This window comes from Westerdykella ornata (genome assembly GCF_010094085.1).
Source record: "Westerdykella ornata strain CBS 379.55 unplaced genomic scaffold EI97scaffold_20, whole genome shotgun sequence".
NCBI classification, from domain to species: domain Eukaryota; kingdom Fungi; phylum Ascomycota; class Dothideomycetes; order Pleosporales; family Sporormiaceae; genus Westerdykella; species Westerdykella ornata.
In genome coordinates this window covers 265,940-290,251 of record NW_022986870.1, presented here as the reverse complement: position 1 = coordinate 290,251, position 24,312 = coordinate 265,940, and the positions used below count along the sequence as shown (strand labels likewise).

The window sequence follows — 24,312 nt, the reverse complement described above, 5'->3', positions numbered from 1 at the left end:
CCCCCTCGCCAAGCTTTATTCCAGCTTTCATATACAGGTGTTCCAGATTGAAACTTTGGTAGCAATCAGGACATGAAAAATGGATCTGTGATACCTCCCCTTCTGAAAGGCAATGAATCTGCTTTTTGGCGCCATGGGCGAATTCGCTACTGACAATGAGACCCTGCGGCGGCTGTATGAACTAAAGCTAAATATGTTATAACTAATGGCAGACATATGACTCTGTAATCTGTAGCATTTTGCACACTTGAAAGACAGGCAATATAATCAATATCCATTGTCACAGATCAGAAAACCTGCCAGTAAGCTTTTCATTCCGTTTCGGTGATTGAACCGCACGCATTACATCTATATATGTAGGCATTACGGGTACCTTCCAACCCATACCAGCCTCGTTTGCACCGCTCAATCTCAATCGCGAAAAAGCCCCAAAGGGACACTAACCCTAGACCCATTCTGACCCCAACTCTTTTTGGATGAATATCATCCAAATGCCACTAAGAACCGACAGATATCAATACACTTTCGAAGCCAAATCCAACCATTCCCAACCACCAAACTCCTCCTCTCTCCGATCCCGAGTCCTGTGGGATATCCAGTCAACGCCTGAACGGCGGCCTGCCCCCGGCTGCGGGGAACTTCGCAGCGAACATCATCTTGAATCCGTTCTTCAAAGAAGTGATGTCAGGGTAAGGATTCTTCTCAAGCTCAAACGCGTTCGGGATGATCTTTATAGGCCAAGCACCCTTAGGACCCTTGTCACCTGCCTGGTAGCAGAGCCAGAACCAACCAGGGTATTTCGGCATGGCGCAGAAGGCGTACATGAAGCGACCTGGGTTGGCGGCACAGTATTGGTTGAGCCAGTTATCTAGGCCGTTGTTAGAACCACGTTTTGTGTGGGTCCGTCGCAGAGATCACTTACCAGCGTACTCCTTGCCTTGATGTAGAAACCGTTCGTCTTTAGTCAGTTCAGTGACCTTCCTCGCCATGGCCTCCACGTGGCTGACAATCAACTCGTCAAGATCGGAGTATGTGTACTTCCCGACACGAAGTTGCTTGCCAAGAGAGTATGGGTTAGGCTTGTCCAACTCTAGCACGTCTATGTGCTGATATGAGTTGTCTCCGACCTTCCAGGTGACAGCAAGATGGTCGAGACCCTTGGAGGAAGGCCGGATAACAACGTCGCCCGGCTCTTTGCTGCCGAGAAACTCCTCGGCTTGTTGAGCGCTGAACTGATAGAAGAGAGGATGGCTAACGACACGCATCGGACGACCTGCAGCAACTTCCTTCTCACGCTCCGCGCTTTTCTTGTCTTCGGCTTCCTGTTGCTCATCCCATTCGCCAGGTATCCTCTCAAAAGCTCGCGGAGGAGGTTTCCGGATGATTTCCTCGTTCAAAGACAATTGGGCCGTGAGTGCTTTGCGGTTGAGATATACAATCCGAGCTCGTACGGTCTGATGGAGGTGGAACACATGGCGTGGCTCCTGTCCATTGAGGCCTACACCTGCTGGGAACTGTGTATCATCCACCACTCCTTCGATGCCACACTCAAGCTTGCATTCGATATGGTCCGAAAAGGTCCGTTTGATCTGCACCGGAACGACCATGCCCTCATATAACGAGTCCTTGGTTTCACCAGTCAGCATCGTGAAGATTTCGTCCGCCGAGAGGTTCGCAAATGACTGGCGAATCTCTTCATAGGGCTCAAGAAGTTCAGCACGGATGGTTTCCAACGTGGCACGCTTGCGGTTGCCCAGCTTCTTCTCGATCTCTGAAGCGTAATCTTCGAGGATCAGCTCATTGATCTGGTCCGTCTGGTCATCACGGATCATTCGTCGAACAACTGCGCTCGGACCGCCATCGTCAACTTCTGCCTTGATATCTTCCTCGTCCAAGTTCAACGCATCGGCAACCATCTTGCGTGCAAGATCATAGTCTTCCGGGTGAACACGGGTGTTGTCCAGGTAATCAGACGTCTCCTCGTGCAAGTTGAACTCGAGATAGAGGAAGCTTGCCGCGTTTTGAAAGACCTTAGGACCCATGGCCGCTTTGAGTTCCCGGCGATCACCTTCTGCGATCGTAAGGCCGACGAGATCGAAGCGAGACAAGATCTCGTCTCCGTTTGCTTGTATGGCCTTGACTAGCTTGTCAGCCTTTCGTGGACCCAAGCCACAAACGTACGGCAGTAACCTGGAAAGATAGGGATCGTCATAAGCCTCCCTAAGGTCTATGCCGACAAGGTTAACCATGTCCACCATGGCGTTCTCCAGCCTATCTAGAAGTTTCTCTTGAGGTATGAGTGTTTGGTTAGCGACGAACGGAATGGAGATGATATCCTTGCCCAGCGAAGCGTATTCGGCCAGAGGGTTCTGGAGGTAGCGGGCGAGCGCCACACAATACCGGGTAAGTGGCGGCAGCTTGGGAAACTCCTTGACCGCACGCGGGTTATTGTAGTACAGGCGCGCAACTTCATCATTGACCATCACCACCTCGAGCGGGTCGCTTTTCTCGTTGCCATCATCGTCGTCATACGTATTGCCCTGGATATCGTATTCCTTGATGACTTCCTGCAAGTCTTTGTAAAGTTTCCGAGTTTCGACCGAGAAGCCACTTATTCCTATCACATCCGGTTTGCGGCGGCGAAGGACTTCAACAAACTTCTCGACGTCTTTGCCAGGTGGGATATTGCGGTCCGGGTTACCAAGTCGAAAGTCGGTCAGTTTATCGTTTTCCAGCACACGACCATCGTTTTCGACATAGGCCCAGCAGATAGCATCGCCCCGCGCGCCCTTTCCATTGGAGATGGCGATAACGTTGGGTGTTGAACCGGGAAGGGCGCCTCGAGGCTTGAATGGAGCCTGGTCCAACTTGTTCGCGTAGTTCTCCCTTGCACGACTGGCAAGCTCATCTTCACATCGTGCGCGCAGCGTCTCTTTGACTCCAGTCGCAATTGCCGCCTGCATCTTGTCTAAGGCGGTGTCAAGCATCTCTTTTCGGAGTGAATTCCAAGCGTCCGCAATTTCGCTGACACTGTCATTCACAATATACGTTTGTAGTTTCCGCTTGAAACTGTCGTAGCCATCCATGCGAATTTTGACGTGTATCAGTCCTTCCTCCTCGGCTTTGAGCATCTTCAGAAAGAGATCCGGTCGTCCATGCAAATCCAGAAATGATTGACGACGAAGATATTTGAACTCATAGTAGGGGTGATCCTCGGTGATTTTCCGCAGTCCCTTATCTGTCCGGATGCAGTCAATAAGGGCGTACTGGTAAAAGTTTGCTCTAACATATCTACGCAACCTCGGACTTGTCAGAAGCTCTTGTATGTAGGTGGCCTTCGCATCCCTGAGTACCTGAGCACCACTTGAATAATGCGGCTCTTGGACCAGCGATTCAGCCAGGTCCTCGGGACTTTGCGAAGGATCCTCAATTTCGAAATCGCGTGTGCCAGCTTCGGCGCGTCGCGCTAAGTCGTCTGGTTTCACGCCAATAGCGTGGACAAAGCTGTAAGCGGCAGTTCCCCTTATCCTGTCGAAAAATGACCTTGCACTATTAGCTCGCTTTTGGGTACCGAAATTTTCCGATTCTGCGAGGCGCAGGTCCCTCATTTCGGACGACCACTGGAAGTGAAGATAATCCTGGAGCTCCTGCACTTCTTCGATGGTGACGGCTTTGCCAATGAGATCCTCAATAACTGGATCGCGAATGTGTTCCCCGAGACTCTTCAGATTCTCATAAGTCATCTGCAAAGCATCCCGCTTCTCCGAGAAAGCCCTGAACTTGAGATCCAGCTCAAATACCTCCCAAAGTTCGCTTTGATTGAGAAGTCGTTCAGGTCTGGCATCCGGCGGAGCGTCTCCATCCATATCATCAAGCTGATCGGTGGGTGCATGGATGAGATAATCCTTCCTATGATTGAATATGAAGGGTACTTCATAGTCTTCCAGATTGAGGAACTCGAGTACCTTGCGGACTGCTTTCCGGAACGGTTTCTCATAATAACCAGGAAGGGGCTTTTTGGGCCAGAGGAGTTTGGCGATCCACGTTGCCTCCTCAGTCAGCCGCGCCGCCATAGCCTCGTCAGTGATCTCCAGCGGCTTGAAAGGTTTACGCGCAAGCTGAAGACGCTCGGGCACATCTGTTTCCCTGATGACAATGTCCTCGTCCGTAAGCATGCGCTCAGCGAGCTGTGAAGGCTCGAACACGTCCTTGAGCTGCAGCTCACGACCTTCGCCCTGTTCCTCGTAGTCTTGGCGCTCTTGAAGCTCAATCGCCCAGTCATACTCAGTGCCGTCGCCGAACGCCGCTCGGTAGTCTTCTTCAGCTCCTTCATCGAGACCCGCAGCCTGAAGACCGCTGGTTATAAGGTTTATGCCGGGCTGTCCAACTTCGCGATCGTCTGCGATCTCATCCTCGAACCGATCCTCCTCAATGAAATCGGCAAACTCGTTCTCGATACCGCCAGGCCGTCGGCCATATTCATCGTCTTCCAATTCTTCGTCATCAGCGAAGATATCGTCGATGCCGCGTGATGGGCCGCGCTCCTTGTGGCCCCGTTTCAGGCGCTTGAATTTGCTCTCATGTCTGCGTGAGCATGCGTCTAATATGGCGGGGATGGAAGCCTACCTGGGTCTGCTCTCGAGGTTCGTAATCGGCCCCAATCAGGTCCAAATCCTCTTCGTCAAGCTCCTCGATCTCCTCGCGCTTCTTGCGTTTCTTTCTCCTCTTCCGCGCGGCACGGTCTTCATCAACTTCATCTTCGTCGGAATCGTCGGCGATGAACCCGGCTCCTTCCTAACAAGGCATTAGTGACGCGTTGGGGTTGAGTGGAGAGCGTCCCGCTTACCTGCCGCAGACGTTCCTCGTCGTCTTCCTCCTCCTCTTCGCTGGAGTCCTCAAAATTGGCAGCGGGCTTTGGCCGTGGGCGAACCTCTCCTGTTTCCTCATCAAAATCCTCATCTTCTTCCTCGCTCGCGAGCTCGGCTGTCGTGTCAATGAATTGTTCCGCCATTGCAACTTTGACAAAGGAGGACGAGTGCTGCTATACGGGCGTCGATAGTCGGCTTCACGCAAAAGTATTCGGGAAGAGGACGATACCTCTCGGAAGGTCGGCACAGGCAGCAGCGAGGAAAAGCGATTGGGTGAGAGCGGCGAGTGAGAGAGTATTTGGACTTCAGTCTCTGGGCGAAACTGAAAGCTCGGGGGTGCAGCTAGTGATGGCTTAGTCACCGTGGCTAGGTGTGGCTAGTGAGTTGATTTGAATTAGGACTAGCGCCCTTGCGAAGACAAGTTACTCACAAGTACTTCGTATATCAACCCTTGAAGCAACCTACTGGTAGAAAGTATCATGAAGCTGCAGGCCTACTCTGCTTTTCTGTATAGACTCTGATAATATTGACGCTTCATGCAAGTGCGCCCCTCGTGAACAAGCATTCCCGGAGTTGTATTGGTTAGGGCGTATAGATCTACTCCGTCCTGTGTATATCGAGCCCTGAAGCGGCAAAGAACAAAGTGAGGCTCGGCACAAGGGTCATGCGAAGATAATGCCGTATGTGCCCTACAAACAACACCAAAGGCGCCCTCGAGAGCGAACTCCGTTTGTGACATTATACTGTTATTCTGTGATTCACCGACAGCGTAGTCCGCATGGGCTGCACCTTTCTTCTCTCGTCCTAGGTGCCGCCCATCTACTATTTCTGTCCCTCGCATAGCGCATGCACGCCTCCCCACCAAAGCCCCCAACTCTCGCCCCGCTTCTTCACAGCAGTCTTCTCCTGTTCCCCTGGAATCTCCCAAACCGTCCGTCACCCTCTGCTCCTTATATCGATCGCTTCCCAATCGGGTATCCCACATCTCCGCCGCCTTTACACGTCTGCTCTGCGATTGTCCCGATAGCGTTAATCCAATAGACGCTGTGGCCCTCTTCTAAGCTCTGCTGCTCTGATTGGCGAAACGTGCTGTCGCATCTTGGGCGGCAAACCCGAAACCAAAGGGCAGAGCTGCCCTGCGTGTCTCGAAACTCGCGCCCAGAAGGCCTCCGGAGCCTTTCACACTCCACATCCTCTACTTCGTGTCCTCCCTCACCGACATACCCACTGCGCTTCCCCGCTCTGCACCCGTTGAAGTCGCGTAAGCGCTCTCCCAACGTTCAACATGGCCGAGTCGAATTTCAAAACGAAGACGATGAAGAGGAAGAATGTAAAGGGTTTGGCGTTGAGTGCTCCGCCACCCAAGGCTGCTGCTCCCTCTGCAGGCGATTCTCAGATACCCGGGGCTCTAGGACACGATGAGGGACGAGCGGATACGTTGGAGATTGGTGTGGAATTTCAACTGGACCTCAAAGCCGAAGATCTGATAGTCCTGCGCGAGCTGGGGTCGGGTAATGGTGGTACCGTAAGCAAGGTGCAGCATGCTGCTACCAAGGTCATAATGGCGCGGAAGGTAAGGTCCACTGAGCCTTTCAAAACCCACAGACTAACAATCCAGATCATACATGTGGAAGCAAAGAACGAAGTGCGGAAGCGCATTGTACGAGAACTTCGAATCATGCACGACTGCAACGACGAACGCATCGTCGACTTTTACGGCGCATTCCAGAACGATACCGGCGATGTCATAATGTGTATGGAATATATGGACGTAGGGTGAGTTGAGACTATCTTTCACAGAGGGACACATGTACTGATATTGAGAAGTTCTTTGGACTGGGTATCAAAGACGTTTGGCCCTGTCCGTGTCGATGTGCTTGGAAAGATCGCTGAAGCCGTTCTTGGAGGCTTGAGCTACTTGTATTCAGCCCACCGCATCATGCACCGAGATCTCAAACCTTCGAATATCTTGGTGAATTCCAAAGGACAGATCAAGCTTTGCGATTTTGGCGTGTCGAGTGAGTTGGAGGGATCTATTGCGGAGACCTTTGTCGGGACAGGAACATATATGGCGCCCGAGCGGATACAGGGGTCCCCGTATACAGTGAAGTCGGATGTATGGAGTGTTGGGCTAACCCTCATGGAACTTGCGATTGGTAAATTCCCCTTTGCGGGAGGCGACAGCGATGCGGACGATGCTGGTGGACCACAAGGCATTCTGGACCTCCTGCAGCAGATTGTTCTGGAACCGTCACCGAAGCTGCCCAAGAGCGATGCTTTCCCCTTGATTCTCGAGGAGATGATTGCAAAGTGTCTATTGAAGGATCCGGCGGAACGACCGACTCCCAAAGAGCTCTACGTAAGGTCTCCGTCCTCTTCCCCTGACGCATATGCTAACAGTTCCCAGGACCACGACGCTTTCCTCCAAGCCGCAAAGCGAACGCCAGTCGACCTGGAAGCGTGGGCGATCAGCATGATAGAGCACAACAAGCGCAAATCCTACCTCGCACCTGCCGCACCCTCCTCGGCCGCCGTCCGCGAGAAACTTCGCGAGCGGTCACCCCCTTCTAGCCGCAACACACCGACGACCTCCGAACCCAACGGGACCGCTTCAGCACCACCTCGCCCACCGTATCCTGTGCGAACGTCGAGTTCCGCCGCGTCCCAAAATCCCCTATCCCTCCCCATCCGACCCGCCCCACCGCCCAATGCTCCGTCGCCGCAATCAAGAGCTCCGCCGAATGGTGGCTTGCCGCCTGCACCGAGGAGGTGAATGGGGATTGTTTAGAATCTGTATAGATGCTTTTACTTGGCTTGAGCGACTTCTTGCCTGCCTTGATCTTCAATACCCTGCTGCTTTTCTAAAGGTCTAGACCCAGGGTGCATGGTTCTTTCTGTTTGTACATTCCAATTTGTCGGACAGACACGATGAATTTTCAATAGTGTGTTTTAGCAGCCTTGTTTGCTAGTTCCAAGCATTTGATCTGACTGGTAGTTCTTTGCGAAGCGTAGTGCCTCCTTATCGAGTTCGTCTATCTGACTGGTATTAACCTTCATCACATTGCGCTGCCGATTTATTTGTTAAGACTATGGCTAATACACTGATTGAGTGCTTTGCATATCCACCTGGGCATTTGGAGTGTCAAGCGAGATATCACAACATTGAATCGCGACATTCTTCCAGAGGGACGATGACATACTTCGTTCAGTTCTATCATCGGTCCCAAATTCTAATACGAGCACATCCTGCTTATATCTACCTTATGCAAGTCATGCTGCAGGGGAAGGGAAACATTTGAAGTTGAGCCTTGCACGTGATTTGGAGTTTGACCCCCTGTCCATCCCTCCGTGTTCGCGTCTCTCAACTTTCGCGACGTTCAAGCTTGGAGCTCTCGGAACGTCTTAAACAGCAGCAATAAAATCACCGCAGACTGACTCTCATATTTCCCGGCCCACTATAACCCCTCCTCTCTCCCCTTCTCCGCAGCCCTCCTCGACCCATCCGCCCTCCTGCCCGCCCTCGCAATGGGCTCCCGCCTGCACAACGCGCCCATTGTGCTCGACAACGGCAGCGGCACCATCCGAGCGGGCTTCGCTGGACAAGACCTCCCAAAATGCTTCTTTCCCTCCTTCGTTGGGCGGCCGAAGCACGTGCGGACCATGGCGGGCGCACTTGAAGGCGACGTCTTCATTGGACCGCAGGCGGAGCAGCATAGGGGGCTCTTCAAGATCAATTATCCGCTCGAGCACGGCATCGTCACGGATTGGGATGACATGGAGAGGATATGGCAGTATGTGTATACAGAGGAGTTGAAAACAGTCAGCGAAGATGTGAGTAGCGCTTGCAACTAGTGTGCGGCTCCGTGGAGGTTGATGCTTTGATCGCGCAAGAGCTAATGAGGGGGATTGTAGCATCCAGTGCTTCTGACAGAGCCACCACTGAATCCTCGGGAGAACCGAGATACAGCGGCGCAGATTCTGTTCGAGACGTTCAATGTACCTGCTCTCTACGCCTCGGTGCAAGCCGTGCTTTCGCTCTACGCGTCAGGAAAGACTACTGGAATAGTGCTGGATTCTGGGGACGGCGTATCGCATGCAGTTCCGGTATTCCAAGGCTTCGCAATACCCAACAGCATACGGCGGATAGACGTGGCAGGCAGAGACGTGACCGAGCACCTCCAACAGCTGCTCCGGAAAAGCGGGCGCGTATTCCACACCAGCGCTGAGAAGGAGACGGTCAAGCACATCAAGGAAACATGCGGGTACATAGCGCTGGACCCGGCGAAGGAAGAGAAGGAATGGTCCGGCGCAGCAAGAACGGACGGGAAGAGCGTCGAGTACACGCTACCAGACGGGCAGAAACTCAAAGTACGGCCTTCCACCCTGCTATGCACTATTTTGCCTACCATATAATATATGCTAAACGGAGTTCCCAGGTCGGCGCAGAGCGTTTCCGAGCCCCGGAGATACTCTTCAACCCCGAGATCATCGGCCTCGAGTACCCCGGCGTGCACCAAATCGTCGTCGAAGCCATCCAGCGGACGGACATGGACCTGCGCAAGTCGCTCTACGGGAACATTGTGCTCTCCGGCGGTTCCACACTGACGAAGGGATTCGGCAATCGATTGCTGCACGAGGTGCAGCGGCTGGCGGTCAAGGACATGCGGATCAAGATTCTGGCGCCGCCGGAGCGGATCTATACGACGTGGACGGGGGGCAGCATCCTGGCGGGATTGAGCACGTTTAAGAAGGTAGGTTTCCGTGGCAGAAACGAGGTTTATGATGCAGGCATGACTGACGGGAGCGACAGATGTGGGTGGAGAAGGACGAATGGCAGGAGAATCCGGATATCATTCACACCAAGTTTGCATAGAAGAGAGATTGGCTGTGGCATTGCGGGGTCTAGGTACTTCTCTCCTTGCCTGCGATTCCGCACCACGGGCCTTCCCGCTTCCAGAAGCTGTCTCAGGTACGTCTCTGCGGTAGGAAGCTGCAGCATCACGTCGGCCGCGCAGTCAGGCACGAAGCTTGCGACAAATTTTCCTGTTGGACTTGTCCACGACAAGTGGATGTCGGATATACTCCGGATCTACACCTCGCCTTTTTCCATTCTGACTGGCGGACGCGGAGAGAGGCGAAGGGTGCGGACAGCGGGAGTGCTAGCGTGTTTTTAGTTGCGCTTCCCCGCATTTTTGGAAGCGGAGTCCCCAGTTTTCATTACGAGAATTGGGCAAAAGAAGGGAGAGGGGTGAGTGCGGACAGGTACCGCTGGGTGATTCCGCGATGCTGGAAGGGGGAATATTGCAGTAGTCGGGCAGTGCATGTTGTCTTTGGGCGTTTTTATTAGCAGCTGGTAGATGGTTTTGAGGGATACCCCATTTTCGAGAAATGAGATAATAGATGCGAATCGATGATAAAAAGCAGTTAAAACTGTGCGGTGCTACAGTCCTCCTGCCAAGCATCGTGAAGTGAAGTCTGTGACGACTTGACTACAGTACGAATCGCCAGCTAGCCCGGAGTCCGGAGTTCTCGAGTCTGCTGACTGACTCTGGTGTTGACCATGGGACGTGCATGTGGTGACCGTCACCGTGACCGCTGCGTCGGTAGTAGCCTGCTGGCTCCAGTACAGCGATCGATGATTGATGAGAGCCTAATATATAAGTGATGATGGAGCGGAAATGCCGCCATGGGTTGGAGAGATGGTGACGAATGGCGCAATTCAGTCCTGTTGACAATGAGCATCTGAGGGCTCATGAGTTGGCGAGAATCATGAGGTTGGGAGCGCACATGACGACTGCTGCCAACAGCGCAGCACAGTGTACTATTGGTTCTGATGTCTGGAGGTTGAGCGCTTACTGTGTCCTGTGTTACTGTGTACTTGCGGTGTAAGAAGACGCGCCTGAAGAAGCGAAGAGGTGCAGGCGCAGGTGCAGGCGACTTCTTCAGCTTTGCTCTCCAGCTCAACGCCTTCTTCAGCTCCGACTTGGGTCTGTCCGGCTTTCCAGCTCATCAGGCTGGCAGTCCAAAAGAGTCGCCGTCGCTCTTCACCGATGGACTCGCCTCAGCCGCTGTGTTCACGATGGGCCTCGCAAGCCCCGAGGGCGAAAGAGCACCTTGGAAGGTAATTGGCAAGGCGGGTCATCAGCTGCGCTTGGGAATTGAGCAAAGGAAGCGAAGCAGGTGTCCATGTTCACGATGTCCGACGTCATATGCTGACTGGATGGCAACACCCCATGGATGGATCAAATTGCACAGCGGGACGGTAAGGGGAGGGGAGTGGCACATCAAGGACGGAGTGTTGAGGTCCCAGGAATTCGGGTAAGAGAAGGGGAAGGGATGCATTGGAATTGAGTGCTACCCCTTGTACTCCGTATGGCACCCTTTTTGTTGTTGGACTTCAACAAGATTTTTGGCAGAGAGGCAGACCAACGACTCGCAATTTTGCAACATCTTCTCTCCCTACTAACAGAGGAGAAGCATCCACTGCCCCTCTTTCTTCCCCGCAAACTCCAATTTTGAGAGCCAGCCTGGCCCCGGAAAACAGCTCATCAAACTGTGACCAAATCACGAAGCCATCATGACACCACGATGCCAACATGGCCATGCCCATGCCATGCCAATGGGCCCCTCAACAATGAAAAAGTTTTCTGCGTCCCCCCTTATGCGGAATTTCCTGGGGGTAACAAAAACCGGCTTTGAACCAGTCGCAGCATTCCTTCGGCGTCAGGTGCCCACCGCGGATTACGCGATGCCAAGCAGGAGAAGCCGCGAACGCCTTCGTTCTTTTGCATCCATGTCCAGCGCTTCCTGCAGCAACGCCGGCCTCCCCTTTATTGCAGCAGAGCGGGTCTCCCGAGGTCTTGTCTGTCCGCCGCATGATCACCAAAATGCCGTTAACTGCAAAGTGCGCGAAGGCGTTGCGAGGCGGAGGCGGGGACCTGGGAGTCTGGGACCAAGCCGCCCTCCCTCGTGCCTGGTTGTGGTGTCATGGATGCACACGCAAAGTTTTTGGCCGCATGCGCGTGCTGTCACCGTGTGCCTGAGTAGTGTCTGAGGTGCCGGCGGACCTCGTTTGTTGGCTGTCCTCCGGAGCGGCTGTACTGTATATAAGGGAGTGAGGCCCGGACGGGAGGGTGGTGTTGCTATTACACTGCACTACGGCATACTACTACTCTTAGCCCTTTACCCCAGATTCTCTGAGCGAGAGTGAGAGAGTGTTGATATTCGCCACCCAGCTTCACCTTATCGAGACTTGGACTACTACAACCACTACAACCACACTACTCAGATCGCTACTACTACTACTTCTACTATCACCACCACTGACAAGGTCATACATTGACATCGACCTCTCCACTACCACACAACACAACACAAAACGCAATCATCATGCCAGCCTACCACATCACCGAACCGCACCCCTCCCTCCCCGCCTCGCACATCTACCACTCGGGCCGCGGCGGCGCCGGCAACTACACCCGCGTCACCCCCTCCTCCATCACCCCCGGTGCCACCGCCTCCGGTCCCGCCTCGCGCATCAAACTGACCCCTCCACCCTCGACCGCCATCTTCGCCTCGGGTCGCGGCGGAGCGGGCAACATGCGCGCCGAGAGGGAACGCGCCATGTTCAGCTTCGACGAGGAGTTGGCCGCCCAGGAGCGCTTGAGGGAGCATGCGGCGCCCGTCTATCACATTGGGCGGGGAGGCGCAGGGAACTTCTGCGTGGATGACGAGGCCGGGGGTATGCGGAGGATGAAGAGGATGGGGAGCGAAAGTTCGCAGGGGAGCAGTAGTGCGGGGAGTGAGCGGGAGGGCGGGAATGGCGTCCGGAGGAGCGTTGAGGGGGCGTTGGAGAAACTGACGAAGACGTTTTCGAGGCATTCGTGAGGGAGACGACGACGACAACCTCACTCTAGTCCCTTGTCGTTGCGACACCGACGGCAATGGCGATTCACGCCCCTACACACGACTCTCATTTCTTCTCGGCATTTTCAGCACGGCGTCCGGAGTCCCCTTGTTCTTCCCTTCTATCCGTCTTCGACATCTCACCTCTGTACACCACTTCTCCATCAACTACCACAACCCAAAAAGTTCTTTGCTCCTTCAATTATACCCATCCATACCAAGAACCACAACAAACAACACAACACAACCATCGAGGCGTTCCGGTCCACCAATCAACATCAGCCAAAGCAAAAAAGAAAGAGCATCAACTGGGCATGGCTACCACAACTATGATACCCGGTCTGCGAGCGGACCATCTCGGGTGAGGGCACCACCAGCATTTCTGTTCTTATTATTCCTCTCTTGTTCTTGTTCCTCTGGCGCTCTCCTGCCAGGGTACTGGGGGAGGGGCTGGAGGTAGTGTATTATCATAAACAGCTAAGTAGGGAGGGGGGAAAGGGGAATAAATGAGGATATCATCGACTGTTTGGATGGTGTAATTCTCCTGAGATTCGTGAGTGAGTGATGTTGCACGTCGGCTTCGGTGTATTCCTGGTTTCAACTCTAATGACGTCGAGGCCCGCGCGTACGACATAGCACGAGCGTGGGTAGTCGTTGGCACGGTAAACCGCATTCACAACTCGTATTCACCTTAGCATAAACCTGAGCATGATACAGCAGAATGAATGGCATCGCCTGCTACCAAGAGAGGCTCTCAAATAAGGTACGCGTAAGCGTGGAGAAGTAGGATCGTGAAACCAGCTATTGAAGCGACGTAGTTGAAAGACTTTGATACATCTTCAGCACAGAGAGCACACTCAACGAAAGTTGCGTGTTAACTTGGATGGCCTCTTGCCCTTCCCGTCCATCGCCTCTGTAGTGGACCTAAATACTCCGTCCTAAGTGCTTATTACAGAGTTTGGCTCTCGTAGCGAGAAGATGATAGGAGCTCTAATATTGACACGGGCAGCGTCTGGGGAGTGTCAGAGAGGAGGAAAAAGATTCATGAGACCGACACTCCTGCAAGGGTTCTGCTAGCGGGCGATCCTCCAAACGGTTCTCGCCGCAGCAGGGACGGTGGAAATTCGACGGACCCATCGACTTGCGTAAGTCTAGTTGGAGACGCGAGTACGGAGTACAACGGCGAGGATTCATGCTGGAGAAAAGGTCTGTTGTGAATACAATACTGTGATGGCAGGTGGGAAGCCCTTAAGATTGCGGGCACGAGGGTTGGGTCGAGGACACGATGTTGATAGGCTGAGGGTCACCATCAGTCAGCACAGGGAATGCTCAAAAGGGGAAAACAGCCAGCCCTCGTTGCTCGTTGCCGTGCATGCGCTTTTCATGAATTGTGGCGGAGCAAAGAGTTGCGGGTCGCTGGGCTGCCGGACGCGGACGCTCGCCTGGGCACAACGGCATCGCAACGAGCGAGGGGACATGGAGGAGAGAGGGTAACAAAGGGCGGGGCCGGCTTGCACTCAAACAAACAAAGAGCACTCCGGTGCAGTAGTGAACTCGCAAGAATGATTGTTGACGGGGCGAGAGGGTGGGAAGACAACTGCCGTTTGTTATTATTCTACTGTGTAGAGACGATGATGGTCCTGTCATCCTACCTCTCTGGGCAGCTCGGCGCCACGCGTCCCGATTTAGTGCTCAGGGCCCGTGACCCGCTCTCTCCGTCTGCACCTCTCACTGTCTCACCCCTTTCCCTCATCCTCACCCTCTCACTCCATCACACCGACAGCATTTCGCTCGAGACACATACAATACTTTCCCACGCTCGCTCTCCCTCCCATTCTTCTCCGCCTGCCTTCTGTACTTCTCCGACTGCGTGCAGATGGACAGCTGGACCTTCCGCTAACCGCAATCCCGCTACGATCGCTACCCTCCCTCCGCCCATCATCCAACCGGCCCAGCCCCAGACCCGCCGTCGCCCGCCTCCCCTTCCCGGTTTGCTGCAGCCACCCTTTGTTTGCGACTCCAGCTTTCGTCATCGCGACCCTCCCTTATTGCTAGACTACCTACTCTTGCAACCCCTCCTTCGCCATACTAAATTCGAACCCGCCTACGCCCCTACCTTCGCTACCTTGTTACGACCCTCGCCTGCTGGTTTGGCTGGTCCCGTATCCCGTGCTCGCGACGAGTACACGCCATAAGATATTATCTTCTGTCCCGAGGCCCTCCGCCTTACACCACGAAGCTGCCTACCTCTACCCAACTTCTATACCGCCGGCCAACATGCTACCCTCGCTGCTCAAATCGTCGCTCCTCCTCCTCGCCGCCGCCCTTCCCTTCTCCTCCGCCGAGCGCATGATCTCGTCGTCATCCCTGAACCCATGCCAGTCCAACTCGAGCTTCTCAGCAAACCTCTTCCAGGTCACCTTCACACCCAACAACAGGAGCTTGGATTTCAAGATTCAAGGTGTCTCCACTATCAGTGGAAGGGTCAACGCTGAGATGGAGCTGCTCGTCTACGGCTACCCCGCTCTCAAACAGAGCCTGAACCCATGCAAGAATAAGGAACTCGAGGGCCTGTGCGACATGAATCCGGGCCCCATCGAGCTCAAGTCCAACCTCGACATCACCCCGGATGTCATGAGCAAGATCCCCGCCATCGCCTATACCATCCCCGATCTCGACGCAATGGTCCGCATCAGGATTTCCCGTCTCGACACGAAGGAACCTTTGGCCTGCGTCGAGGCCGAATTGACCAACGGGCACTCGGTCGCCCAGAAACCTGTCGCTTGGGTCACTGCCATCATTGCAGGTCTCGGGCTGGTCGCGTCCGCCATTACATCCGGCTTAGGACACTCCAACACCGCTGCGCACGTCGCGGCCAACGCCATGTCGCTCTTCGGATACTTCCAAGGACAAGCTCTCTTCGGCATGTGCGCCATGCCCCTTCCCCCCGTTGTTGCAGCTTGGACTCAGAACTTCCAATGGAGCATGGGCATCATCCGCGTGGGATTCCTGCAGGAGCTGGCCACTTGGTATCAGCGCGCCACCGGCGGCCAGCCCACCACCTACCTTTCGACCTTGTCCACCGTCTCCATCGATGTGCAAAAGGTCAAGCGTGGCCTGGAACACCTTGGCCGCCTGGTCACTCGCAGTAACGCTGGCTCTGGACCAGGGGAGCGCGTCGTCTTCCATGGTATCGAGCGCGTCGGCTTCCGAGCCCGCATTGAAACAAGCAACATCTTCATGACGGGTTACATTTTTTTCATCATCTTCTTGATCCTCGTCACGCTGGGTGTCATCGCCTTCAAGTTCCTCTGCGAGGCATTGGTCAAGGCTGGAAAGATGAAGCACGATCAATTCACCGACTTCCGCAACGGTTGGCAAACCGTGCTCAAGGGCATCTTGTTCCGCTGCATTCTGATTGGCTTCCCCCAGATGATGGTTCTGTGCTTTTGGGAGCTCACCAGGCGCGACTCATCCGGCGAGGTCGTCCTGGCCATCTTCACCATGGTCACGATGATTTGTGTTTTGGCCTGGGCGTCTTCCAAGGTCATCCGCATCGCTCAGCGATCCATTGCTATGCACAAGAACCCCGCCTACATTCTGTATTCGGACCCGGTTTCCCTGAACAAGTGGGGCTTCCTCTACGTGCAGTTCAAGGCGGCCGCCTACTACTTCATCGTGCCTATTCTCTTCTACGTCCTCATCAAGGCCATGTTTGTCGGTCTCGCTCAGGGGAACGGCGTTGTACAGGCCATTGCCCTTGTTTTGATCGAGGCCGCACTGCTGATCGGTGTTTCCGTCATGCGGCCGTACATGGACAAGAAGACTAACGGTTTCAACATTGCCATCGCCGCCTTCAACTTCCTTAGCGCAGTTTTCCTGCTCGTTTTCTCTAACGTGTTTAACCAACCGGTAAGTATTCCGAAGCTTCTGCCAGAGCGCGGCCGCTCACAAGTCTCAGGGCATAGTAACCGGCGTCATGGGTGTCATTTTCTTCATTTACAACGCCGCTTTCGCCCTTGTGCTCCTCCTCATGGTCCTGGTGTCTTCTGGGTTCGCCCTGTTCACCAAAAACCCTGATACTCGTTATCAGCCCATGCGCGATGACCGCGGCTCCTTCATCAAGTCGCAGACGCAGCTCACGACCGAGCTGGACGCTCTTGGTGCCACCGCCCGTGGTGAGGGTAAGGGCCAACATGCCCGGGCCGGCATTGATGACGACGATGATTCCTTCAGCTCCCACACGCTTGAGCAGCGGCAGATGGCCGCCAAGGAGGGTGCCTTCACGGAGCACTACCAACCCGCCCCGCCGCGCAGTCCTGTAGACCCCGGCTTTCACGGGCAGCCATCATCATCGCCATCCGCCAATGCATCCTACTACGGCCGCAACAGTCCAACTCCTTCGTACGGACGTGCGGGCAGCCTCAGGAACGAACAGCCCTACCGAGCGGCCAACAACTCGAGCCCCTGGCAAAGAGGAGCGGGTTATGACCATTGACGCCACGAGCAGGAACAGATCATCGACCTGTACGATCGGCGGTCTGACCAGTTTGAGCATTCAAACCGCTTCTAATGATCCCCTTTGTGCATAGCCCATAACCGACCATTCCTGTATTCTGGGAAGGATCTGCCGACCGAGTCCAGGCGTTTTCTGTTCTGTTCCTGCGAGCAAGCGAGTCCGGGACGAGCCGGGCGGTATATATTCTTATCTCCTAGGCATTTTTTTACTGTGCGTTCCCAGTAATCCGGCCCGGTGATGGCCTGGTGGCGTGAGTTTTCCTTTGTTTGCACCGTGGGCGTTTTTGTGGGGTCACAAACTATTTTTATGACAGAACTTGCTCGTTTTATTGTTTGGAGTATGGGCAAGGCTTGCTCCACTGAGAGCGTGGGAATACCGTGCATGCGTGGGGATGCTCGGGGTGGGAGGGAGCGTTCGTAAATGGCTGCCGCGAAGGAATTGGGACATGTGCAGCGAAGAAGTGCGTCTCGGGCTCCCTTGTAGCATAGCCGTGCTGTAACAAAGAGAGAGAGAGAGAGAGAGGGGAGGAGTAGGAATGAGAAGTTTTACAAAGCAAGCATACGGTGATTTTGGGTGGTCTGCTCGCGACGCTGGATCGTTGTGGCTGTGAGTCTGTGTCTAGGCACTAGACCCTGTACGTGACTGTTATTGATATGGGGTTATTTGGCTTTTTGTCTCATGTCCATATCTCGCTGTGGTCTGCTACTCATTCAGCTCTCTCGGCCAAGTTACTTGGGAGCTGAGCAGCGGTGATGGCGGGTAGAGAGGGAATGAATAAAGGGAAATGGATATATGTACATGCAGATGGATGTGATGTGTTGTGTTGATACCTTTCGAACGAAAGATGAAGGATGATGAAGGATAGATAGACAGCAGCAGCAACATAACGGGTATATAGGCAGTGTGCGGCTTTGGCTGGAAACGTCCTTTTCGCTCGATGTACTACTGTATGGGATATGCAAGTGGAGGAAGGCGAGGAAGGCGATGGCAAGGGGATGGAAGGGAAGGGAAGAGGGGGGTCAAGGGTCTAGGGCTAGATTTGTCCACATTATACAGTGGAGTTTTGGAATTTGAGATTATAGATAAAGTAGGCCGGTTGGTTGTGTTGGATGGATGGATGGATGGTATACCTATAGCGAGAAAATGTATTCGGGTAGAGAAATGGAAATGGAACGTGTATAACTGCAGCATCGCGAGGATAAGGGGCTAGAGGAAACCCTTCAGGGCAGGCAGTCTCTTGTGTCCAGGTTGAGGAGAGAGATCGAGCCTTTCTTCAGACGCATGGGAAAAGCCGAGTACCTATGTTTATAGAGGAGATTCAGAAGCGGGCTACACAGCATCATGTTGTCACAAGGGCGTAACGGGTCTTTTGAAGCAGGAACTTGACGTAGTAATGGAAATGCTTTTTGTTAAGCTTGCCACTCAGTATTTGCTACAGACATACCCTGGTATAATAAATTAAAAAAAATTGAAAAGGAAAAGAGGAAAAGGAGAAGAGAAAGAAAATCGAGAGAAGAAATGAAGAGAAAACAAGTTGTCAAATTACCATAATGCCTCCATGCTCGAGTACGAAAGGCTAGCAAAAAGGTTAGAGGGAAAGCTTGAGGAGCATGTTGAAATAAATATTGCATCATAATGCCTCCACGCTCGAACAGGGAGAAATAATAGAAAGTTGAAGAAAACAGTTTTGAGGAACATGTTGAACCAAATAAACCATATGAGGCAAAAAGCCCTGAAGCCCTGCATTTAGATATCATATGTCGCACGCGTCCATTTATATTCTTTCCCCCCACCCCCGACGATGCATCAAGGCTCATACGGGGGCGGCGGATCGTCGTCATCATCATATCGTGTAGTCGTTACGGCAAGAGGTGCATGAGTATCCCGATTCCCGTCTACGATCGGACCACCGTTTCGTTGGTGAGGACCCATCTGTGGGGGCATCGTCGCACGTTCGAACGAAGGGACGGACCGGCTAAACCTGATGCTTCGAGATGGAGAGGGTGCGAGGTGTTGAGCTCGCTGAGAAGGTGGGTTAGCCTGGCGTCCCGTGTATCGTGGGCCATCCGGAACATCCCGTATCGTCGCGAACGAGTCTTGCCGTCGGAGAGGCTCAACAGGCGGTCGGTCGCCTAGCTGGGTTTTCGGGCGTGACACAGGTTGGTGTTGGGACCGGTCATGCTGGCGCGCAATATGGAATCGCGGGTGGCGCTGCTGCTGCTGCGGAGAGCCATACTGAGGGGGCGAGCGATATGGATATGCGGACTTTTGCTGAGGTTGGGGAATCTGGGGGTTTGAGGACTGAGGGCCTGGGTAGCTGTTGCGTCGGCGTGCCTCTGTTTGAAGACTTTGCTCTTCCTCCTGCTGCTTCAGTCGTTTCTGCTTCTTGTGCTTCTTGTGGTAGTGATGGATCAGGACGCCGCCGACGACAATCTCCAGCCCTCCCAGTATCACCATAATGGCGCAGTGCTACTATGGACCAATGCCACAATCGAGGCGCAGAGGTTCAGCCGCCGGGTGTCGTGTTGATGTTTGGTAGCGGATTGTTCGACGCAGGGAGGAATGGAGAAGGGAGCGATGACATGATGGATGCTGGCCTTGGGGGAGGGTTCATTGTATTGTCCGGACAGCCGATGGTGGCGGAGTCGAAGTCGAAGCCGCGTCAACAGGTGAGATGAGGGCCAATCCTGGGGAGAGCATGGAAAGACCAAGGGCCAATCAGATTTGCCTTCGAGTAGAGACCAATTTCGATCATGTGACTTGGTTATACTGTATCAATAGTTCTCCAGGGCCGGAGGTAATTCGTCTCCATTCTCGGCTATTCCTCAATCAGGGCACAATTACTGTACAGATCAACTCAAAGAAAGCGTTGGTAGAGCATTGGTAGGCGGTGGATAGTCCAGTATGGCCCGTGACATGATATCTTAGTCAGCCATGAATAAGCATGGAGTTTTCTTCGCAGCATTCAGCCCTCGGCATGCTGTACTGTGTGTTGTCTCATGGCATCTCCCCCATCCGCGTCGCGCGCACACGCAAATCAGTCGTTGAAATTGAGGCTTTGGAGTCTACTGTTACTATGGTGAAAGCACGCACCCTCTGGCCCCAAGTATTCGGCATTTCCTTGATGCAGCGACACCATCTCCGTTAAGGACTACTCACGGTCTACCACGCCAGGGCTGGCATCATACTAAAGGAATTTGCATGGATCCCCTTTCAGGGATCGCTCTATTTCTTGATCGGCCTGAGCCTGACTCGAGCAGCTGAGGGGGTCTACCTGATGCTTAATAACGTGCAAGTGCGAATGGCAGCGATGCGACCCACTTCATGTTGAGACTGGAGACCTGAACTCCTGATTTTTCGGACTCCCTTCAGTACATAGTACTACTTGTATTATTATCCAGCATTTGATCGTCATTTACTGTCTGTCGTTCAGACACGCGAGCTCGGAAATGAGGATCACTGAAACAAAGCAGGCCTCCGATCCCTGAAACAAAAACCTCCGAAGAGCCTCTGCCGATAGACCCTTGCCGGAATTCATACTGTGTATAGCAACCGCAGCGAGTTGTCCTAACGTCTGCCTATCACCTGCAAGAGCCTACTGAAACAGCTAGGAGACTGGTCCATCAGAACGATTTTACCAATCTTACCTGCCGACCGTTTTGCCTCATCGGACATTTAGCTACGCCAGTTGAGGTATAGGTGCGGGGGTTTTGATCCACATCGGCAGCAGTCCAACAGCAAATGCTTGGCTCTTTTCACTATCACGCCTTTTCCTCTACCCGGCGTCTCTCGAACAAAATGTGTTGAGCCTGAACCCCATGCGGCATGCCGACGACGTGCCCCATGCGGACGCCAGGAGCGGTCTTGCTCCAACGATGAGGAAGGACACCTGTGTGTTTTACCCGAACACATTGCAAATGCCTGAATCGTCGTGCCCAATGAAGACCTCCTCCCTACTAGGAATACTATTCAGATCTGCAGGAGAGCTCCCAAAAAGGGGCAACCAGGGAACCCGGCTCTCATGGCCTAGGAGAAAAAATCCATGCATGCATTTTCAATCACTACGGAACCTGTCTCTTCGGCGCAGGAGGCCGATTTCGACAGTGCCTTTCTTCACGGTTGACTGCCAACCCTCAACTAACTTTGTCAGCTTCAGACTGAACGTCTATTTCTGACGGAACCCTCCACGGCACCAGCCCTCAAGTCTTGATGAAACTTCGTTGAATCGGGCTACGGCGCACTTGTCCGGGACCAGTACATGGATCATGGGCCTTGATCCACGGTTTGCCCCGGCGAGACCAAGCTTTTCCAGCGGATCGAAAAGCTTCTTATGCGAATTAAGCTTAGTCGGTGGGACCTTCTCTTCTCGCGGGGGAGGATACCTCCTCGTCAGGTCTTCGCGTTTCTGCCCGCCACCCTACCCTTGCTTACAATATAACAACAGCTTGACCCCCGATTTCTCGCATCACGCCCTCTCATCCTACAAAAGCTCCTACATGCAGCTGGAGAAGTTAACTGGTATGAAACGTTTACACAGCTGAATTGCGAACCGCCGTCTTCGCCATTGTGGATTGTGATACCACATGTGACCTTACACCTCCTCTACTCACTACGCACACGTCCAAATCCAACCCGGACTTGAAACCGGCTGGTCTTGCAAGACGCTATTGACCCCGTCGACGTCGACACGGGTGTCTATCGCCAGAATGTTGCTTTCAAGAGCCCTGGTCCTGCTTCCATTCACCCTGCTACCGTGCGTGCGGGCAGCGAATAGCACAGAAATATTGCAGCATGCGATCAAATCGTTACCCAAGTGTGCGGTATGTCGTTACGCGATTTATATGCTCAAATTATATTGACTATACCCAGCTCCAATGCCTGATGGGCTCTATCACACAATCGTCCTGCCAGCTCTCAGATTTTCAATGCATCGCCCAGGACAAGCCACTCAATGCACAGATCGAAACCTGTGTTAAAAGAGATTGCACAATCAGGGAGGCCCTGAGTCGGTCAATTCCGTTCTAAGGATCTGTTCCTTGAAGTACTGACACACCGCAGCAACGAAGAACTTTACGGAGACTGCCTTTGGTGTGCCTCAACGAGATGATAGCAAACTAGTCTCGTACACGAGTCTGATTGCTGGAGGCATCGCGCTCCTGGCTGTGATACTTCGAGTCTTTGCACGTCTTCCATGCTGGGGCGGCGCATGGGGTTTGGATGATTGGTTTATGATGGTAACCATGGTAAGACTATCCTGTTACCCCTAGGAACTCTCCGAACTTTCAGCATGATTCTGATCATGATAGATTCCCATGGTTCCTCTTACAGTCCTATCGGTTGTCCTCGCCGAACAAGGTCTTGGAAAAGACATGTGGACCGTCCCTTTCGACAACATCACGAACATCCTGCATGTGCGTTCCGCTTCGCCTAGCTCTCGGCTCCATCTAAACTGACCCCCACGCCAACAGGTCTACTACTTCGACGAACTCTTCTACATCGCCACCATCGCACTCACCAAAATCTCCATCCTCTTCTTCTACCTCCGCATCTTCCCCCACCGCGAGTTCCGCCTATGCACCTACGCCACTATGGCCGCCTGTTTCGCTTACATGCTCGCCTTCCTCCCTGGAGTCGCTTTCCAGTGCGTCCCCATCCGCATCGCGTGGGAGAAGTGGGACGATGAGCATCACGGCAAGTGTATAAATATGAATGCACTGGCTTTGGCGGCTTCGGCGCTGAATATGATTCTCGACGCCATTGTTGTGGCGTTGCCATTGAGGGAATTGGCCAAATTAGAGATGAGTCGGAGGAGGAAGGCGGGGATTTTGTTTATGTTCTTGGGAGGTGGATTGTATGTTTTTTGCTCCCCTTTGCTTTCAACTCCTTCAACCCCACCCCCACCACCCCCCTTTACCATCGAATTCTCAGACTAACGCTCCCCAGCGTAACCGTCGTCTCCATGCTCCGCATCAAATGGATGGCCCAATTCGCAAACACCCAAAACGTAACCTGGGACTACACCCCCGTCGGCTACTGGTCGACGCTCGAAGTCCATGTCGGCGTCCTCATCGCCTGCCTGCCTGCCCTGCGCGCCCTGCAACACCGCCTCTTCCCCGCCAGCAAGAAATCCACCTCTTACTACGATAGCCCGAGAGCGGGGTACGGGCACGGTTCCAAGGGAGCCGGGGGATCCTCGTCGTTCCCCATGAGTAGCAGCCTCAAAGCAAAGTTTAGCAGGTCAACCAAGCCAGGTGACGAGAAGGATAAATCGTTCATCACGTCTACGAGCCAGGCGAGCATGATGAGGAGTTCGCGTCCCGATCATTACGATACGAAGAACTTTATTCCCTTGGAGGAATACGATGAAAGTGGTCGGGCGACCTCGTATCCGTCTTCCAAAGATGAGGAATTAGGCATTGGAACGGGTGGCCGGAGGAACAGCGCGCAGCTAGAGCGCGGTAGCACCAAGAGTGGTTCTTCGGGTGGCCGGAACGCGACGTTCGGGGATAGCTACAGCAAGACGGGATTGCAACCGGGGTTTGCGTCGACGTCGCCACCACCGACGGGGACCGGGACGCCGTTTGATGGTGGAATGGGAGCCATCGCGGTGCATGTGAAGAAAGAATATAGCGTCAACGTGGAGCGTTGTTAAGGGGGAGTATGCGCGGTGAACAGCGTCGAATTAGGCAGCGAATCTTATGTTTAGGGAGGGGGGATCAGAAGGATAGAAACGGTCTATCTTTGTATAGAGTATATCCATTTCAAAGACCTATAGATAGACCCGGGGTTATGGGTACGGGTGTAGGGAGGGGTGGCTGACTTCGGCTCGATTGATGCTATAATTATGTATCCGTCGGGACTAGATGGAATAAACGCTAATAATACCTCATTTTACAGGTTCTCCTGGACCCACCCCAGGTCGTTTCTCGCTTCCTAGTTCCTTTCAGCGCAAGAGCTACCTATAGCATCTTACAGGGGACACGTGCGAGTTCGAACCACTTTTGGTACAAGAGATCGCCT

At 53.6% G+C, this 24,312-nt stretch overlaps 9 protein-coding genes across 9 annotated transcripts; 6 read left to right on the top strand and 3 right to left on the bottom strand.

The window, feature by feature from the left end:
* Positions 1–296: 296 nt before the first annotated feature.
* Positions 297–5,183, bottom strand: EI97DRAFT_468847 (transcription elongation factor-like protein spt6). The gene is made up of 4 exons (XM_033801679.1): positions 4,847–5,183; positions 4,627–4,794; positions 923–4,577; positions 297–868 (listed from the first exon to the last, which is right to left on the bottom strand). The coding sequence occupies exons 1-4, from the start codon at positions 5,009–5,011 to the stop codon at positions 600–602; spliced, it is 4,257 nt and encodes a 1,418-aa protein (XP_033651941.1). The 5' UTR covers positions 5,012–5,183; the 3' UTR covers positions 297–599.
* EI97DRAFT_128073 (uncharacterized protein) lies at positions 5,125–6,089 on the bottom strand. Its single transcript, XM_033793096.1, has 2 exons — positions 5,334–6,089; positions 5,125–5,210 (listed from the first exon to the last, which is right to left on the bottom strand). The coding sequence occupies exon 1, from the start codon at positions 5,851–5,853 to the stop codon at positions 5,362–5,364; it is 492 nt and encodes a 163-aa protein (XP_033651940.1). The 5' UTR covers positions 5,854–6,089; the 3' UTR covers positions 5,125–5,210; positions 5,334–5,361.
* Positions 6,090–6,153: 64 nt separating this feature from the next.
* On the top strand, positions 6,154–7,641 carry EI97DRAFT_381638 (MAP kinase; the record flags this gene model as incomplete). Its single annotated transcript, XM_033795811.1, has 4 exons — positions 6,154–6,441; positions 6,487–6,644; positions 6,696–7,227; positions 7,276–7,641. 4 exons carry the CDS (start codon positions 6,154–6,156, stop codon positions 7,639–7,641), a joined length of 1,344 nt encoding a protein of 447 aa, XP_033651939.1.
* A 752-nt stretch (positions 7,642–8,393) lies between these two features.
* Positions 8,394–9,741, top strand: EI97DRAFT_381630 (Actin/actin-like protein; the record flags this gene model as incomplete). Its single annotated transcript, XM_033795810.1, has 4 exons — positions 8,394–8,699; positions 8,781–9,236; positions 9,305–9,619; positions 9,679–9,741. The coding sequence occupies 4 exons, from the start codon at positions 8,394–8,396 to the stop codon at positions 9,739–9,741; spliced, it is 1,140 nt and encodes a 379-aa protein (XP_033651938.1).
* Positions 9,742–11,318: 1,577 nt separating this feature from the next.
* EI97DRAFT_127851 (uncharacterized protein) lies at positions 11,319–12,073 on the top strand. The gene has a single exon (XM_033793094.1). The coding sequence runs from the start codon at positions 11,446–11,448 to the stop codon at positions 11,920–11,922; it is 477 nt and encodes a 158-aa protein (XP_033651937.1). The 5' UTR covers positions 11,319–11,445; the 3' UTR covers positions 11,923–12,073.
* A 184-nt stretch (positions 12,074–12,257) lies between these two features.
* EI97DRAFT_354242 (uncharacterized protein) lies at positions 12,258–12,620 on the top strand (the record flags this gene model as incomplete). The annotated part of the gene is made up of 1 exon (XM_033794882.1): positions 12,258–12,620. A coding segment is annotated over one exon (363 nt), but the record flags the coding sequence as incomplete, so codon positions are not given.
* A 2,115-nt stretch (positions 12,621–14,735) lies between these two features.
* EI97DRAFT_127855 (TRP-domain-containing protein) lies at positions 14,736–17,307 on the top strand. The gene is made up of 2 exons (XM_033793095.1): positions 14,736–16,685; positions 16,735–17,307. The coding sequence occupies exons 1-2, from the start codon at positions 15,051–15,053 to the stop codon at positions 17,269–17,271; spliced, it is 2,172 nt and encodes a 723-aa protein (XP_033651935.1). The 5' UTR covers positions 14,736–15,050; the 3' UTR covers positions 17,272–17,307.
* Positions 17,308–18,617: 1,310 nt separating this feature from the next.
* Positions 18,618–19,945, bottom strand: EI97DRAFT_435230 (uncharacterized protein). Its single transcript, XM_033798812.1, has one exon. The coding sequence runs from the start codon at positions 19,747–19,749 to the stop codon at positions 19,099–19,101; it is 651 nt and encodes a 216-aa protein (XP_033651934.1). The 5' UTR covers positions 19,750–19,945; the 3' UTR covers positions 18,618–19,098.
* Positions 19,946–21,822: 1,877 nt separating this feature from the next.
* EI97DRAFT_127804 (uncharacterized protein) lies at positions 21,823–23,986 on the top strand. The gene is made up of 6 exons (XM_033793093.1): positions 21,823–22,107; positions 22,162–22,297; positions 22,351–22,535; positions 22,599–22,703; positions 22,761–23,143; positions 23,236–23,986. The coding sequence occupies exons 1-6, from the start codon at positions 22,084–22,086 to the stop codon at positions 23,942–23,944; spliced, it is 1,542 nt and encodes a 513-aa protein (XP_033651933.1). The 5' UTR covers positions 21,823–22,083; the 3' UTR covers positions 23,945–23,986.
* The last annotated feature ends 326 nt before the right edge of the window (positions 23,987–24,312 follow it).

Coding starts and splice junctions, on each gene's coding strand:
- EI97DRAFT_128073 (XM_033793096.1), bottom strand. CDS start 5,853: ATGTGGGATACCCGATTGGGAAGCGATCGATATAAGGAGCAGAGGGTG.
- EI97DRAFT_127855 (XM_033793095.1), top strand. CDS start 15,051: ATGCTACCCTCGCTGCTCAAATCGTCGCTCCTCCTCCTCGCCGCCGCC. Junction 16,686..16,734: donor CTAACGTGTTTAACCAACCG/GTAAGTATTCCG, acceptor CACAAGTCTCAG/GGCATAGTAACCGGCGTCAT.
- EI97DRAFT_435230 (XM_033798812.1), bottom strand. CDS start 19,749: ATGGTGATACTGGGAGGGCTGGAGATTGTCGTCGGCGGCGTCCTGATC.
- EI97DRAFT_127804 (XM_033793093.1), top strand. CDS start 22,084: ATGCGATCAAATCGTTACCCAAGT. Junction 22,536..22,598: donor GGTTTATGATGGTAACCATG/GTAAGACTATCC, acceptor TGATCATGATAG/ATTCCCATGGTTCCTCTTAC. Junction 22,704..22,760: donor ACATCACGAACATCCTGCAT/GTGCGTTCCGCT, acceptor CCACGCCAACAG/GTCTACTACTTCGACGAACT.
- EI97DRAFT_127851 (XM_033793094.1), top strand. CDS start 11,446: ATGACACCACGATGCCAACATGGCCATGCCCATGCCATGCCAATGGGC.
- EI97DRAFT_468847 (XM_033801679.1), bottom strand. CDS start 5,011: ATGGCGGAACAATTCATTGACACGACAGCCGAGCTCGCGAGCGAGGAA. Junction 4,795..4,846: donor ACGAGGAACGTCTGCGGCAG/GTAAGCGGGACG, acceptor ATGCCTTGTTAG/GAAGGAGCCGGGTTCATCGC. Junction 869..922: donor TCAAGGCAAGGAGTACGCTG/GTAAGTGATCTC, acceptor ACAACGGCCTAG/ATAACTGGCTCAACCAATAC.